The 14,450-nt window shown below is 37.7% G+C and overlaps 1 protein-coding gene across 1 annotated transcript; it reads right to left on the minus strand.

Annotated features, from left to right (window-relative positions):
- Positions 1–2,702: 2,702 nt before the first annotated feature.
- CCDC54 (coiled-coil domain containing 54) lies at positions 2,703–3,726 on the minus strand. Its single transcript, XM_045557131.1, has one exon. The coding sequence runs from the start codon at positions 3,724–3,726 to the stop codon at positions 2,761–2,763; it is 966 nt and encodes a 321-aa protein (XP_045413087.1). The 3' UTR covers positions 2,703–2,760.
- Positions 3,727–14,450: the final 10,724 nt, after the last annotated feature.

The following is a 14,450-nucleotide window of genomic DNA, read 5'->3' on the forward strand; positions in this document are numbered from 1 at the left end:
GCTTAAGGAATTTGCCAAAATCACATGGTTTTGAGGGCCATCATTGTACACCCAACCAGCATAGTGCCTGATACATAAGAAATGTTTAGTAAATAGCTGTTCTAAAAGCTATTCTTCTTTGAATGTTCTTTTCTTCCCAATAAATGTGTTTAATAGCCACAACAATGGTTTAAGATGTTTTAGTGAATGCACAATGGTTTTCATGTTTGATTTATACACATTATAGACACTCATCTAATTATATTTGTATCTACTTTATTTTGTAGACACGCATAGTGGAGACGATAAGTAGTAACTTGGAACAAAAGCCCAGGAGGTCCCAGGAGAGGCTGGATTAGGAATTCCTCCATTTGGGGGTCATTATAAGCGAAGCATCCATATTTTAAGGGAATGGTGAGTGGTTGAGGAATCATCTAAAAAAACTGAGAAGGATCTGCTAGAGTGATGGGAAAAGAACCAGGAGAGAAAGCATTGCTATGGAAGATAAGCTCCTATGAGCTGTGGAGAGAATGGGAGCAGGAAGGTGGGGACAGGGAAAGTGAGCCTATCATTCAAAAAGGTGGTGGGAAACTGGCAGGGGAAGAGGGGAACACAGACAACCAAGTGAGTACTTTTGCAAGCTGAGTACAAAGAACTGATAGATCGGTGGTGATTAAGGTGAAGGAAAGAAGGGGAATGACTGATGAAGACCCTGCAAGTCCCCAGGGGAGGAATGGGCAAGAGCCTCAGCATCTCCTTTTTGCCGGGAGGGATGGAAGTGAGCTGGAGAGAGAAGGCGAATTTGAAAGCCGGGACTGGGGAAAAGTTATTTGCTCACATGCAGTTATAAGCTGAGTTATAATTTTAACAAGTCGTGTGAGATCTTGCCCAGGTGATGATAAATAATTGACTCAGAAGCAAAATCCCCCCTTTCCTCACAGGGAACTTAATTCATTAACAGGATGAACAGAATCATCTCTAGGGAAAGTTTGAGATTCTGAGAAAATCATGTATAGTCACTTTCTCCCCTTGTAACATTTTTATGTAGATAAAAAAATGGGTTAAAATGAACATGGTGGGAATCCCTGAAAAGAAAAATGAGATCCATAAAGGGCTGAAAAAAGGGCCTGTCCGTACTTTACAATTACATAATGCTTGGTGGCTTTTATGTCCTGTGTTCCCTGCCAGCCCCCACTCCTGAGCTCTTGTTTGTTTTTCCTTCTGCCTGCTACATTGCCCTCCCCACCTCCTCCCCACCCTACCTCCTCACTTCAGGGGTCATCTCTCCTCTTCTCTGATCCCAGAGATCTCTGATACTGCTGTTTGCTGCCCACCCCCATCTGTCATGCATGTGAGTTATCAGTGTATATATTTATCTATCCCATTCAATGGTATTGTTTACAGTGCAAAGAATGTCTCTTACTTTTTTTATTCTCCACAATCCCTTGCTATTAGTGAACACTGAAAACATATTTACTAAATTGATAGAGTCATTGCCTTTTTTTTTTTTTTTTTTTTTTTCAGATTTTTTTGAGACAGGGTCTTGCTCTGTTACCAAGGCTACAGTGCAGTGATGTCATCATAGCTCACTGCAGCCTCAATCTACTGGGCTCAAATAATCTTCCTGCCACAGCCGCCCAAGTAGCTGGGCAATCACCACCCCATCTGGCTAATTTTTCTATTTTTTTTTTAGAGACACGTTCTCACTGTTGCTCAGGCTGGTCTCAAACTCCTGGCCTCAAGCAATCCTCCCACCTTGGCCTTCCAAAGTGCTAGAATTATAGGTGTGAGTAACCACTCCTACCCTCCCTTTCAAATTATCAACTGAGAATAATTAAAAGTAGTAAATTTATTAAGAATATTTGTAGTTTAATAGCATATGACCCCAAAGTAATGACTATTGGTAGATTTCATTCCCTGAGTTAAGTGGTGAAGAAAATATTATTTCGCAGGTAATCTGCATGATGTTTAGAAAAGTTACATTACAATGGCAACCACCTATTATGTCTGAAAATGAAGCTCACCCTGGATATATGGTTTATACAAAAAAAAAAACTTGTCATATAAGAGTTTATGGTATTATAGTGTTAAGATTTAAATTAGTTCACAAATAATTTTTCTCTTTTCCTCTGTATCAAACCTATACAGGACATAACATTTGTCTCCTTTTTTACATGAAAATATACAAATTACCCGGTACCATATTTAGTCTTTTTCCCTTTTGTCTACTTGTTTGATAGAAATGAAGCTGAAGTTGAAAGAAAAAGCTTAGTTTTTGGAATTAATATTTTCTTTACAATAACTTGTTCTTTTAATCCTTTTCATTTTTATAAGGCTAACTTTAGTAGCTTTTACAGTGGGTATCTTTTTCACTCTCTGCTGTTTAAAATTTTTTCAGTAGAGTATGTTTCTGGTATCACAAATCTTGTCTACAAAGACCACTAGGATAAAAGTGTCTAGAAAACTGACCTGGAGGCTACCAAATGTGTTTCACATTTCCCTTGACCCCTTCATTCTTTGCTTTAAATTGTCTGTGAAAATGGACACAGGGTGAGTCCTCATGAATTGCCTTTGAGAAGACAAGAATGTTGACAGAAAATGGATCACAATACTCCAATGAGATCACATGCCTTCGTTTACTGTAGATGCATAGAAACTTTGCAGCTAGTGGGCCCACGGTTAGCAAAACTACCAGGGAGTTCACAGCCACCACAAAGGTGTGTGAATGCTTGGAGCAACCAGGTTACATTTGTTTTATACCAAGCAAAGCAGAAAATAACTCTAGAGTCGAGTTATTTCTTCTTTTGAGAAACCAAAAAGGCAGTAAATATAGTTGAAAACAGAGAGACAGATTGTGGTCAAGCTTACAATAGGTCCAGCGAATGGGCAAGGTCTCTGGGTTATGGACTGTGGCTCCTCAGGAAGAATGGGTGGTCTTGAAAGAAGCCACTGGATGAATTCTTCCAACTTGGTAGCACTGAGGAAAAAGGTCCACTTCCCTCCATGAACAAAAGTTAACTTGATCCATGTACCAAAGTCTGGGTAAATGTAAATATTTGACTTTGTCTTTTTAAACCTTCTTGATACATTTTGATGGTTATTTTTCTCTAGAGTTTTACTTTTGGGAGAAATTGTTTTTTCCTCAAGATGCTCAGTGGGCTTTGGATAACTGGGCACTTTCTCTGGTCCTGCTGAAGGGATTTCAGAGTCCTTGGAGGCTGATGTGTTCTTTAGAGTTTCTGGTTGTATGAGTTTGTGAAGCAATTCTATGATTTCTTTACCCTTTTCTCTGTCTAGAACTTCTAAACAATGTATGCTGGAGCAAGAATTCCAGTTTTCCAGTTCTGTTACCTTCTTCGTTAAAACCTCAATGTCATCTTTCATAGAGAGGATATCTTTAGTTGCTGTGGATTGTTTGTCTTCCTTAACATCCATTCTGGTTTCCAGTACTTCCATCTGCTTCTGATAACAGTCAATTTTTCCCTGGATTTTTGATATTGCACCCACAACGTCAGTCATTCGGCTGAGGAGTTTAATTTGGGTAGTTCTAACATCTTGAAGCATTATTGTAAGATTCATTTCTTCATCGGAACTAATGTCATCTTGATCACAGTCATAGGATGGATATGGGTGCCAAATCTTACATTTATGGTAAACATTTTTAAGAGATTGTCTGATCTTGCAGAGATTTGAAGTCCACATCTGCACAGCAGCAGCTTTTACCCTTTTGGTGTGAGGTTTGTACATCTTTTATGGTGAAACAAGAGGCAAGGTGTTGGAAAGCATAACTAGAATCACAGGAAGAAATAATGTCAAGATGAAATGGTCTTTCTCTTACTATTTGCTGGATGTTTTTCCTGATAACATCATAGCATGCCCCATGAAGAACATCAGCAGCAACAGTAGGCACTCTTAGGTGGTTAGCTTCCTACAGGGCAGCCCAACTAGAGACCCCCGCAACCATGGTCAACTGCATGAAATCCTGAAGGCAGTCATTGGCCTGATGGTGATGTCACAATGACTACTGGCTTAGAACACATGTAACTGTAGGGCAGCAGTTCTCCAGAGTTTTAGTCATAAGACTCTTTTTCACTTGTAAAAATTGAGGACCAAAGAACTTTGTTTATGTAGATTAGACCTATCAAAATTCCATATTAGAAATTAAAACTAAGAAAAGTCTTAACATATTTACTTACTAATATATTTAAATAAAACCCATTACATGTTAACATAAATGACATATTTTTATGAAAAATAATTCTATTTTCTAAAAGAAAAAATAGTGACAAGAGTGGTATTTAAAACATATCTGCAAATGTTTTAAATATCTGGATGAATAAAAGATACCTAGATTCTCATATCTACTTCTGCATTATACCTATTGTGATATATTGTTTTAATTGAAGTATATGAAGAAAATATGACCCCATGGAGACGTGGAAATCGAAAGCGAAGAGTATTTTAATAGCCTTTTCAGATAATTGAGGATATTATTCTTTGCTACTCTATGAAAATTTGACAAATCATGATTTTTTAGAAGCTAGTTGCAATGTGTAATCTTAGACCAGATCAATGAACTTTCTTTTTTTTTTTTTGAAAACTTTCACACTCTGTTATATTAATATTCATTGGTCTAGTTTTCATTTTGAATAGATGCATAATATCACATATTTGGAAAATAATGGTTCACAAAATTATACAGATCTTCCAAATGTTGACTCCTTTTTTTATGCAATGTCAAGATACCATATTCATACCACCAATCTCACCAGAATAGTCTTTGAGTATTGAGAAGGGGCCAAGCTCATGGTGGCAGATACAAATTTTCCAAAATTCTAATTTTAGCTTGAGAAGTTTGAAATTTATTAAGCTTATTCATTGTTTTCCTTGAAGTAATAGTCTTCCTGCATCCATTTTTTGCAAAAATGCTTGCCAAATTCTCAACTATGAACACCACACTTTGTTGCCAGTTGTTCTTTCAAGCAAAAATGGTGTTCCATGAAAAAAATGGCTAGTTGTTTGTAACTCAAGTACAAACTTTTTCTTGAGACAACCATTACACTTATATGTACTTCCCATTAGATTATACATAATATTTAAAAGATGCACAGAAGGATTGATTGATATTTAATAAGATTAAACATTTTTACTGCTTCATCAAGGCTATTATTTTTTTTATTTTATTATTATGATTTTATTTTAGAGACAAGATCTTGTTTTTTTTTTTTTTTTTTGCCTATGCTGGAGTGCACTGATGCAATCATAGCTCACTGCAACCTTGAACTTCTGGACTCAAGATGCGTGCTACCATGCCTGGCTAATCTAGTTTTTGTAGAGATGAGATCTTCCTGTGTTGCTCAGGCTGGTCTTGAACTTCTGGCCTCAAGTGATCCTCCTGCCTCGGACTCCAAAACTGCCAGAATTACTGGTATGAGCCACCAGCTGGCCCATCAAAGACATTCTTGAGTAAAACTGGTTTTTCTTATATTTTTCTTTCTCCTCCTGATTGAGTTGTGATGAATATAGTCACTGTTGGTCAGTGTAGTGCTACTGTCTTGGTTTGTGCTAAAATACCAGCCATTGCTTTTGCAATGCAATTTTCAAAATGCAAATGTAACCACAGTGAAAAGGGTAAATAAGTGTCCTACTATTATTTTGAAATATTTTTGCCCTTTTGGTCACACACGCAAAGTGACCTCATGGCAAAAAGTATGCCACACTGTGAGAACCACTGCCTTAGAATTTAAAAACAACATCATACAATTCTCACGTTTCTTCTTATAGGTTTTTCTAAATAACAGGACTTGAAATCCAAGCCCTTTGAAATATTACATAATAGTTTGTCCATTTTATATATTGAGGTAAAAACTTAATTTTATTCTCCAAGAACAAAAGATTGAACATTTTGGAATTAAATGACTCCATATCCATTTGTTTCTAAGGAGCAATCTCATTCTACTCAAAAGGATATTCCTTCTTGGATTGATGCCAATTTCAGCCTTCTACTAAATCTCTATTTCTCCTCTTTGTGCCAAATTGCAGGGTCAGTGTTGGCCCAGGTTTCGGTATAAACTCTGAACTTATCCAAAAGTAATTTAAGAATTTTGGCTCATCAGTGATAGCTGGGATTTTGCCTTACTCTCCTCTTTGAATTGCTATTTAGTAACCTTTCCAAAATGTCCAGAAACTTGCTGAGGACAAATGTTCTCCAGGAGGCAGGCTACCACAGGAGTAATATTTGGGACTGGAAAGGTTAGAGTTAATAGCTGTTTCATATACCTTGGCCAAGGCCATTTTCCACCAAGTTCTAAAGACGTGGTGTTTAGGGCTTATGAAGTTGTCAAAGGCCAATAAAATATGTGAGATCAGAAAGAAAAAAAAAATTGGCTCAGAAAACTAAAAGAAAACTGCAAGTTTGAAACAATAAATGTTTAATTAAATGTCTCTGAAATGCACTATATCATCTTCATTAATTGTTAAATTTATATTATTAAAATTTCATTACATTTGGAGGCAATTTGTCAATGAACTATTCTCTCTTTACAAGAATTCCCAATTTAATTAGAGGTATTGCTTGTAGTAATTACTCCCTCCAGGTTAATAGCAGCTAAATCTTGTTGGGCATGTATCAGACACTGTACTAAATATTTGCTTATCTAACTGATGTTCAGAGAAGTCAGGTAACTTTCCTAAGGAAATACAGCTAAAAAATGGGCAGAGTCAGTTTTCAAATTTTTACATTCTGACTCCAGAGTCCATATGCTTTACCTCTACTGCCACACAATCATGATAAAAATATCTATTTGTCACAACTCAGAAAGACATGGACATTTCATTGTTTTAGAATAAAATCATACTATATATTTATAGAAGACTTATTTTATTACAGTTTTATTTGTTTAGAAATATAAGCCAACTAAAGCTTTATTTGGTTATTTTATTTACCAAAGCTATTTGAAGCAGAAATATGTGAAGACTTTAGAAGTTGAACTAGCTGTAATTCATAAGTAAAAATGAATGTTTGGAGTCTATTCTTGCCTTACTGTAGGAGTAGTATAACAATTGGAATAAAAAAGCAATAAACTTTACATTTTTCAACTGAAAAATTTATGTATGCTGATTATTTTAATAAAACAAATCCATCTAGTAGGTTTTACACAAACATAAACCTGCCTAAATTTCTAACTACTTACTTATTAAGGTTGATGAAGGAAGCTTGAGCCTATTTGGAACTTGTCAGACGGTGAAAAGCTGTAGTGGAAGGATATGAGTCTATTGATTTGGGTGATGTTAAGAGCAGTCGAAAAGTGAAAGAATAACGGGAAATGAGTTGACTTCCTCTCTTTGGATTCCTTCCAGGGGAAGGTAGAGGCATTCAAGGAATGAAATAGCACGGTAGACTGGATGGAGTCTAGAGGGAAACTCTTACGAGGAAAACTGTTCTCCCAGAGGCCAGCTTGCAGGGGAATAGCATTTGGAGCCAGAAAGGTTAGAATTCAAGACTGTGCCCTGACTCTGTGCTCTTAGGCAAGTTACTAACCTCTCACAAGCCTGTAAGGTGGGAAAATAACAGCACCAATTTCATACAGTAGTTTTGAGAATTAAAGTGCTCAATATTTGTAAAACCCTTTCCTCCTCCTCTCTTACTACCTCCTTCTCACTTCCCTTCTTCAATGAAAGGAGGAAATGGTCGAGAGTTTTCAGTTTTAGCTCTGTTCACTTTCTTATTCTCTCACTCCGCTGCTTTCATTTTCTCTCTTTCAATATGGCCAAGACATAAAGCATGTGGCGCTTGCTATTCAATATACTAGGCAGATACAGTATTTTGATTAGAAGTGGCAAACAAGATCAGACAAACCAGCATCTGGGTATGTCAGGCAGACTGGCATGGAATAACCATTGGAAAGATGGCCCTAATAATGACATGAGTAATGCTATTAATATTTAAAATGCTGGTGTGTTTGATTACATTAACTATAAATTAATTATGGCACAGTCAAGATTATCATATAAAAATCACCCTAATTTACATTCTTTTTAATACATTGTCTTGAGTGGGAGACAATGGGATAGTTGTAGCTACCCTGCAAGCAATTGGGCATTATTTGTAACCTTCATGTTACACCTACAGTCATCTGTTATTACTCATGTGCCCTTAGTGGTTGTGACCATGAAAACTTATTGAGAGTCTTTTATCTCCCCCACAAAAGTTAGGGGCCACGTTTACAAGAACCTGGGCCCTCCTACCTGACTATCACCTGTCATGTGCAGGGTGGGATAAAAGATTGAGGGAACAGGATCCATGAAAGTCTTTAAAATTTGATCAGGGTGGGTGACCCAAGGGGACAAGAATGTACTAATTAGAGAGCTTAAATCCACCGTTACATCAGCTAAATAATTATGAGAGACCCAGAGGTGAAGCCATCTTCTACTCTCCTTTCCTTTTAGCCATGAGGAACACGAGAGAGTGACACTTGCACTAGAACAAGACGGGGAAAGAGAAGAGAGCAAAGACATAGTGTTCATAAGGCAGGTGGGGTCTGAGGTCATGGTGCCTCACCATCAGCTGAAGGAAGTGCTGGAGCCTGGGGACACTGATAAGGCAATCTAGTTAGAGTGACACCTGGGGTCGGTGAAATGGCCACATCCACCCTGTGGTGTCAATAAATGTTCATGATGATGCTTTAAAATCCTGTAAAACCAGAAGCTAAAAGAATAGGGTGAACACCTTTGAAGAAATGATGGGATGATAACTGTCTTTTACATAATATTTGGTAATGATAATTTACTCTTTCATTATAACTAAAATTGTGTAGTCTCTTTTTGGAATGCCTTTCATCTATTTATCACCCTGGCAAATTTCTATCTATCCTTTAAGAATCATCCAGTCATCTATAATACTTTCCTTTTCCTGCCTGTTCTGATTCTCTTTATAGTCTTATCAGTGTTTCCAAAAGGTCTGGATCTCTACCTAGCTAGCAGTGATTCACATATTGTTTGTTTCACATATTGTACATATTGTTGTTGGTTGTGAGCTTCTCCTCTCTCCCCTTTATGCTGTGAGCTCCTTGAGGAGAGAGACTTGTTTTTTTTTTTTTTTTTTTTTTCTTTTTAGAGCTAGTTTCTCACTATGTAGCCCAGGCTGGACTTGAACTCCTGGACTCAAGCAATCCTCTTGCTTCAGGCTCCAAGGACGTTTTAACTCTCTATTTCCCAATGTCCCAAAGCCTAATATATAGGTAATGGCAATAATTCTTTATTCACTGAATGAATGAATGCACCTGTGGATGATTGTCAAGGTATCCATTGGGTCTCTCCTGAGTCTGTCTCTATGGGTGGCATTGTTTTCCTCATAAAGGAAATAACTTTCTTAGTATCTGGGGGATCATTTAGCAGTTTTGGGATAGGGATTTAATAATTACTCCCCAAAGACCTGAGGCAGTTCAGTGGCAGAAGAGGTAAACTGTGGGAGGTGCAGGTAATTATGAACCTGGAAACAGCTACAGCATGGGTAAGAGAAAGCGCCAAGGAATTACGGTGACCGGGCTGGTGTTAATGGCACTGCCTAGAGATGACTCAGGTACATAGCACACTTCCCCCCTGGGCAACATATTGAGTCCTTCAGGCCTCTAGAGAGCCACAGGTAATCAGAGTATAGGCCACACCCCTGTGGGATTGCCTGGGATTGCGCTTGTCATCAATTTGGGTACTCAGGCACTTATCTCTTTATTCTTGTCATCTTATACTCTGAACTTCAAATTTACAACGAACTCTCTCTAGCTTATCTAAACATACCCTTCACCATTTAGTTCCAGAACCCTGGGGGCACATTAGTATTTTATGTAATCTCTCCTCTCTGTCATCTTCCTCCGGTTCTTTCCGTTACGCTTGGCTCTCCCTGGTAATTTATTATATGAGGTTGCCTGGTTTCTGTAATTCTCAACTGCACCTCTTGGTTTCCCTTCTCAAATATTACCTTTAAATCTCTGCTCCCTTTAGCGTATGATTGACACTCTTCTTACAGGGCTTTATAAGTCCTGATGTGCACAATTGATGCAGCCATAAAAATAAATGGCCGGAAAAAGGAAGAGAAAGCGAAAGAGAACTGTTTTTCTTAGCCGTTCTCCTCTTTCCTTTAATGGAACTGGAGAATAAATTCAGTGAGCTAGTCTATTTAAACACCTCTGTTTCACTGGATTTGTATCATTTAGCAGATCTTTTTTGGAAACCATTATGTGATGGGTGCCGCACAGTGTCAACTTTCTGCCTTATTCCTGAATTGCGCTGCTCTTCATTTAGAAAACACCAAAAATTGAAAGACATGGAATAAATAATGATCACATAGGAAATGGGGATTTAAAATGTGAACAAACCCAGAAATCATTAAGTGTAAAAATTGGAGCATCTTAGTTTTCCCGTTTCTTATTAGCAATACTGTGTGGTTTGCAGTGGTGTCTTATTTGGGCATGTTAATATGTTAGTATACCTTTAATTTTACAAAAGACTCTGTTTTAGTGTTTGGGTTTTTGGTTGTCATGATGCTTTACTGTGCTTTGGACTACAAAATCCCAGGAGCTATCTTCTTTCTTATTCCAAAATTTTAAAAATGATAAAGTGAAACATTCCACTGGCTTTTTCTTAATAGCGCTCTCCTCAAAAATATCTATTATTACAGCATTTTATATTTCCAAGGGAATTTGCACCAGTATGTCTGTGAAGTAAATGTGTATTTATCCCTTGGCTCTATTTTTTCTTCTATTAGTGTTCTCTCTATCTTGGGTGTATTATTTTCCATTTCATTTCGTCTTTACAATGAGAGCAGCAATAATGCCATGTGCTGAGATTGCAGCAGGTAATAAGGATTAACATGAACATCTTTATTACATCTAGTTTTTAAATTTACGTTACACTTCTTATTTAAGAACAGTAAACAGTTATTATTATGCACCGTTTCTACTGTGTTTTTTCTTTAGCGGTTTGATTTTGGAATCATTTCTTTTCTCTATTTAAAGCTACAGGCATCCTTTCTCCTGTGTGGGTTTGGATTACAAAGATCTTATTTAACTTTCAAAATGTATTATTTCTCCTTATACACTCTGATTACACACAAAATAGAAAATGCCCAAGAGGCAATCATAAAATGAAATGGGTTTTTTTCCTTTATTTTTTCTCCTTCTTTACCAGGATTTTATAACTATGATGACCTAAGGGAAAAAGTATTTATTTATTGTTTTAAATATTTTTTGAAGGCTTCCCCCAGAAATGCTGCTGCAGCTGTTTCTAACATGCCAAAAGCTAACTAGAGTATAAAGGGTATTTAGGAATGTTTAACTGTAAGATTAAGAATTTGGTTTTTCGGGGTTTTTTTTTTGGTAGATCTCATTCTGAAAATTTGAGCCTCTATCTAATGGTCTTAAAGTAATGTAAGTATCGAATAACAAAAATGTAGAGTGACAAGGCAGTTCTATTAAACACATATCTCAATAATTTTCAGCTTTAGTGTTAGGCACTAATGGCTACAATTCTCACTGTAACTTGTGAGAATTAATTACCACTCATTCTATTTAGGTGCCCAAGTTTCTCCTCCACCATATAGTGTAAAATGATGCCAAGCTAGTTTAAACCCTTGGGCAATTTATATATTAAAATAAGTAAAGATTTCTCTCATAACCTCTATTGGACTTTACATTTAAATTTTTTAATGGAAGTGAATAAAAAAAGGGACATATTGCTGGAAATCACATTGTTTGTTGTTAGAAAGTAGAGCCGAAGTAAAATGAGCCCAGGCTCATTGCAATGATTGAGAAAGTGACATAAGTGCTTCGAATTTAGTAAAGCAGATGTTAACTTTTTTGGTTCTAGTATTCCTTGGAGAATCCAATGAAACCTTTGCATGCTTTCTCAGGGAACAGCACATACATACAAATTTGGCATAATTTTGGCATAATAATTTCAGAGGATGCTTAGACATCCCCCACCCCTATCCCCAAAGCCATTTATAGCCACCATCAATTATAACCCAGGTTAAAATCCTAACAGTAAGAGAAGGAGGAATAAGGATTATTTAGGCCCCAGGATCTCTTGATGGGTGTTTTGCTTTGAAGAGCCCTGGAGCCTTTACGTGGTTGAAGAACTTAGAATATGTGAATTGCTGAGAGTGAAGGGAGTTGATTATCCTGGAATCAAAGGCGGGAGGTCTCTGTGGAATGTGGTGGCTTGGGAATGGAACCCTTAAGCATAGAAGAGATTTGGACAGACGAAAGTCAGAAAGATCTTTTATGCTGTACATGCCATGAAGTGAGAGACCCTGTTTGGTTTGTTCTTCACTCTGCCTAGCATGGTGCAAGCTACCAGCCACTAGGCTTTTAATTAATATTTATATAGTGTTGGAGCTCCATTTCTACTGAGGAACTTGAGTCAAGAGAAATGGCTTGAGAGAGAGAGAGTTCTACACGTGCCTCTGATACAGTGCGCCCGAATGAGGGTTGGAGGCTGGCCTAGAAAGCTTTGGTGATCAGTTGGGAGCACAGCAAGTGTTTTTATAAGTTACTTAGGGGTCAAAGCTGCACAATTAAATATCTTGATTTTATTGCTAAGGAAGTAAGAAATGGCAGAAGTGATGTATCCAATATTTTATTACGAAATTCTCATAGCCTTTAGGAATTGGACTTGGTAGTGATGATTCCAAATCTGAGAAATTAACCCCTAGATCTAAATCCCCCATGGCAGTGGAAGAGCTGACATTTTCATCGGGGGTCCTCTGGTTGCAGTTGTCACCTGAGCACTTAGCCTAATTTCCCAGAGTGGGGAGGGAAGAAGGAGAGGCTTTGTGGGACAACAGAGTTATTTTTAATTTTGACTTTTCCCCTCTCCTCTTTCAGGAAAAAAAAAGGGGACTGGTATAATCAAACACAGACCCTGCTTCGCCCCTCCCACCCCTTTTCGGGCTTGCTCCTTCTTCTCCCCACCTGTGCACACGTGCCCTGTGTGGCTGCAGAGTCACCATGTGGTGCAGTAAGCCAGCTTGTGGTTGTCCTTAATTCTGAGACGTAAATAAAACCGTTGGTTATTAATTCACTTAATCTTGAGTCACTGCTGGGCATATCTTTTTTCCTCTCTAGCTATATAATTTGCATATCTATACGTTTATTTGTCTATGTTATACTTATAACACAAGTGACAATGACATTTTCCTTTTTAAAACATTGACTTTATCCCCAGCAGGACTATGTCATTTTACTTCTTATTCCCTACTGACTATTACAAATAAACGATCATGTAGTGAAGTGCCTGAGGATCAACATGTCTAAAATGAAGAGAATGGAGTATATTCACAGTCCGGTCACACAGAATGTATGCATGTGTGGGATGGGGTGGTGATATTTCCTTCCCGAGACTTGGCAGCTTCACAAGGAGGGACAAGAATTAGTGTGTCACTCCTGCCCTCTCTCCATCACCCCAGAGGAGGAGGAGTGCCTGTGCTTATTGCCGAGGGTGGGCTGATGAACTGAGCACACATAGCTCATCTCCTTCCTCCTTTCCTTTGTCTTTGGGATTTGCCTGGTTAGCAGCAGTACTCTGTCCCCTGTACCATCAGCTGGACAACGGCAGACTCTGCCCCCGCAGGTCAGCGGTTGGGGGTGGGGGTGAAGCTTGGAGACTCAATCCAATTCTGAGATGGGATATTAAGAAGACTGTGGTTGTCACACTCCCTGACACATCCATCATATGGGTGATATTTTGATCTCTGATCTGCAGGCTATTTCAATTATTGTAGAAATTAGGAAGGGAAAAACAGCATTTCTGTTTCCAAGTTCTCACGAACTGTCTCATACATCCAGCAAAATAGACTAATTTGTAGTCATTACAAATTTGGATGACATTATCCTTTGGTTTTGGAACAGCCCAGAGTAAATCCTGTTTAGAGTAGAGTACATTTGGTGAGAAGCCTGTGAATTTGAAATTTTTATTTTAGACACAGGCTTTATAATTTAGACATGACTATACATCTTTTTTTCCCCCCTTTCTACCCACAAGCATGAGAAAAACCATACTGACTGACCTGGTTTTTTAAGAGAGCATTATGCATAGTAACCTGAAATTACCAGGTGTGGGCATTTCAATCAGTTTCTTACAATTTTCTGTGCCCTTGTTCCCTTACCTGTGGGAATGATAGTACTTCACAAATTGTTGAAGGGATTAAATTAAATGAGAAAATGTATATGAGAAATAGTTGAGTACCTGGCCCATCATAGGCATTTGATAAATGTTTAATAAATGTCAATGGTGTGCTAGGTGCTGTGTCATGAAAACTGTATTCTCTATGGGTCAGTGAACTGAGTAACCAGCATTTCGCTGTCCAAGATGGAGGAATTCAAAAGGTGGGAAAAAGAAATCAATCTGTTATTGATGATCTTGGCGATCTCATCTTTTTTACTTCTATCTGTTTTGTAAATTTCTCTTTTTAATTC

Source organism: Lemur catta, chromosome 1 (assembly GCF_020740605.2).
Source record: "Lemur catta isolate mLemCat1 chromosome 1, mLemCat1.pri, whole genome shotgun sequence".
In the NCBI taxonomy this organism is placed as follows: domain Eukaryota; kingdom Metazoa; phylum Chordata; class Mammalia; order Primates; family Lemuridae; genus Lemur; species Lemur catta.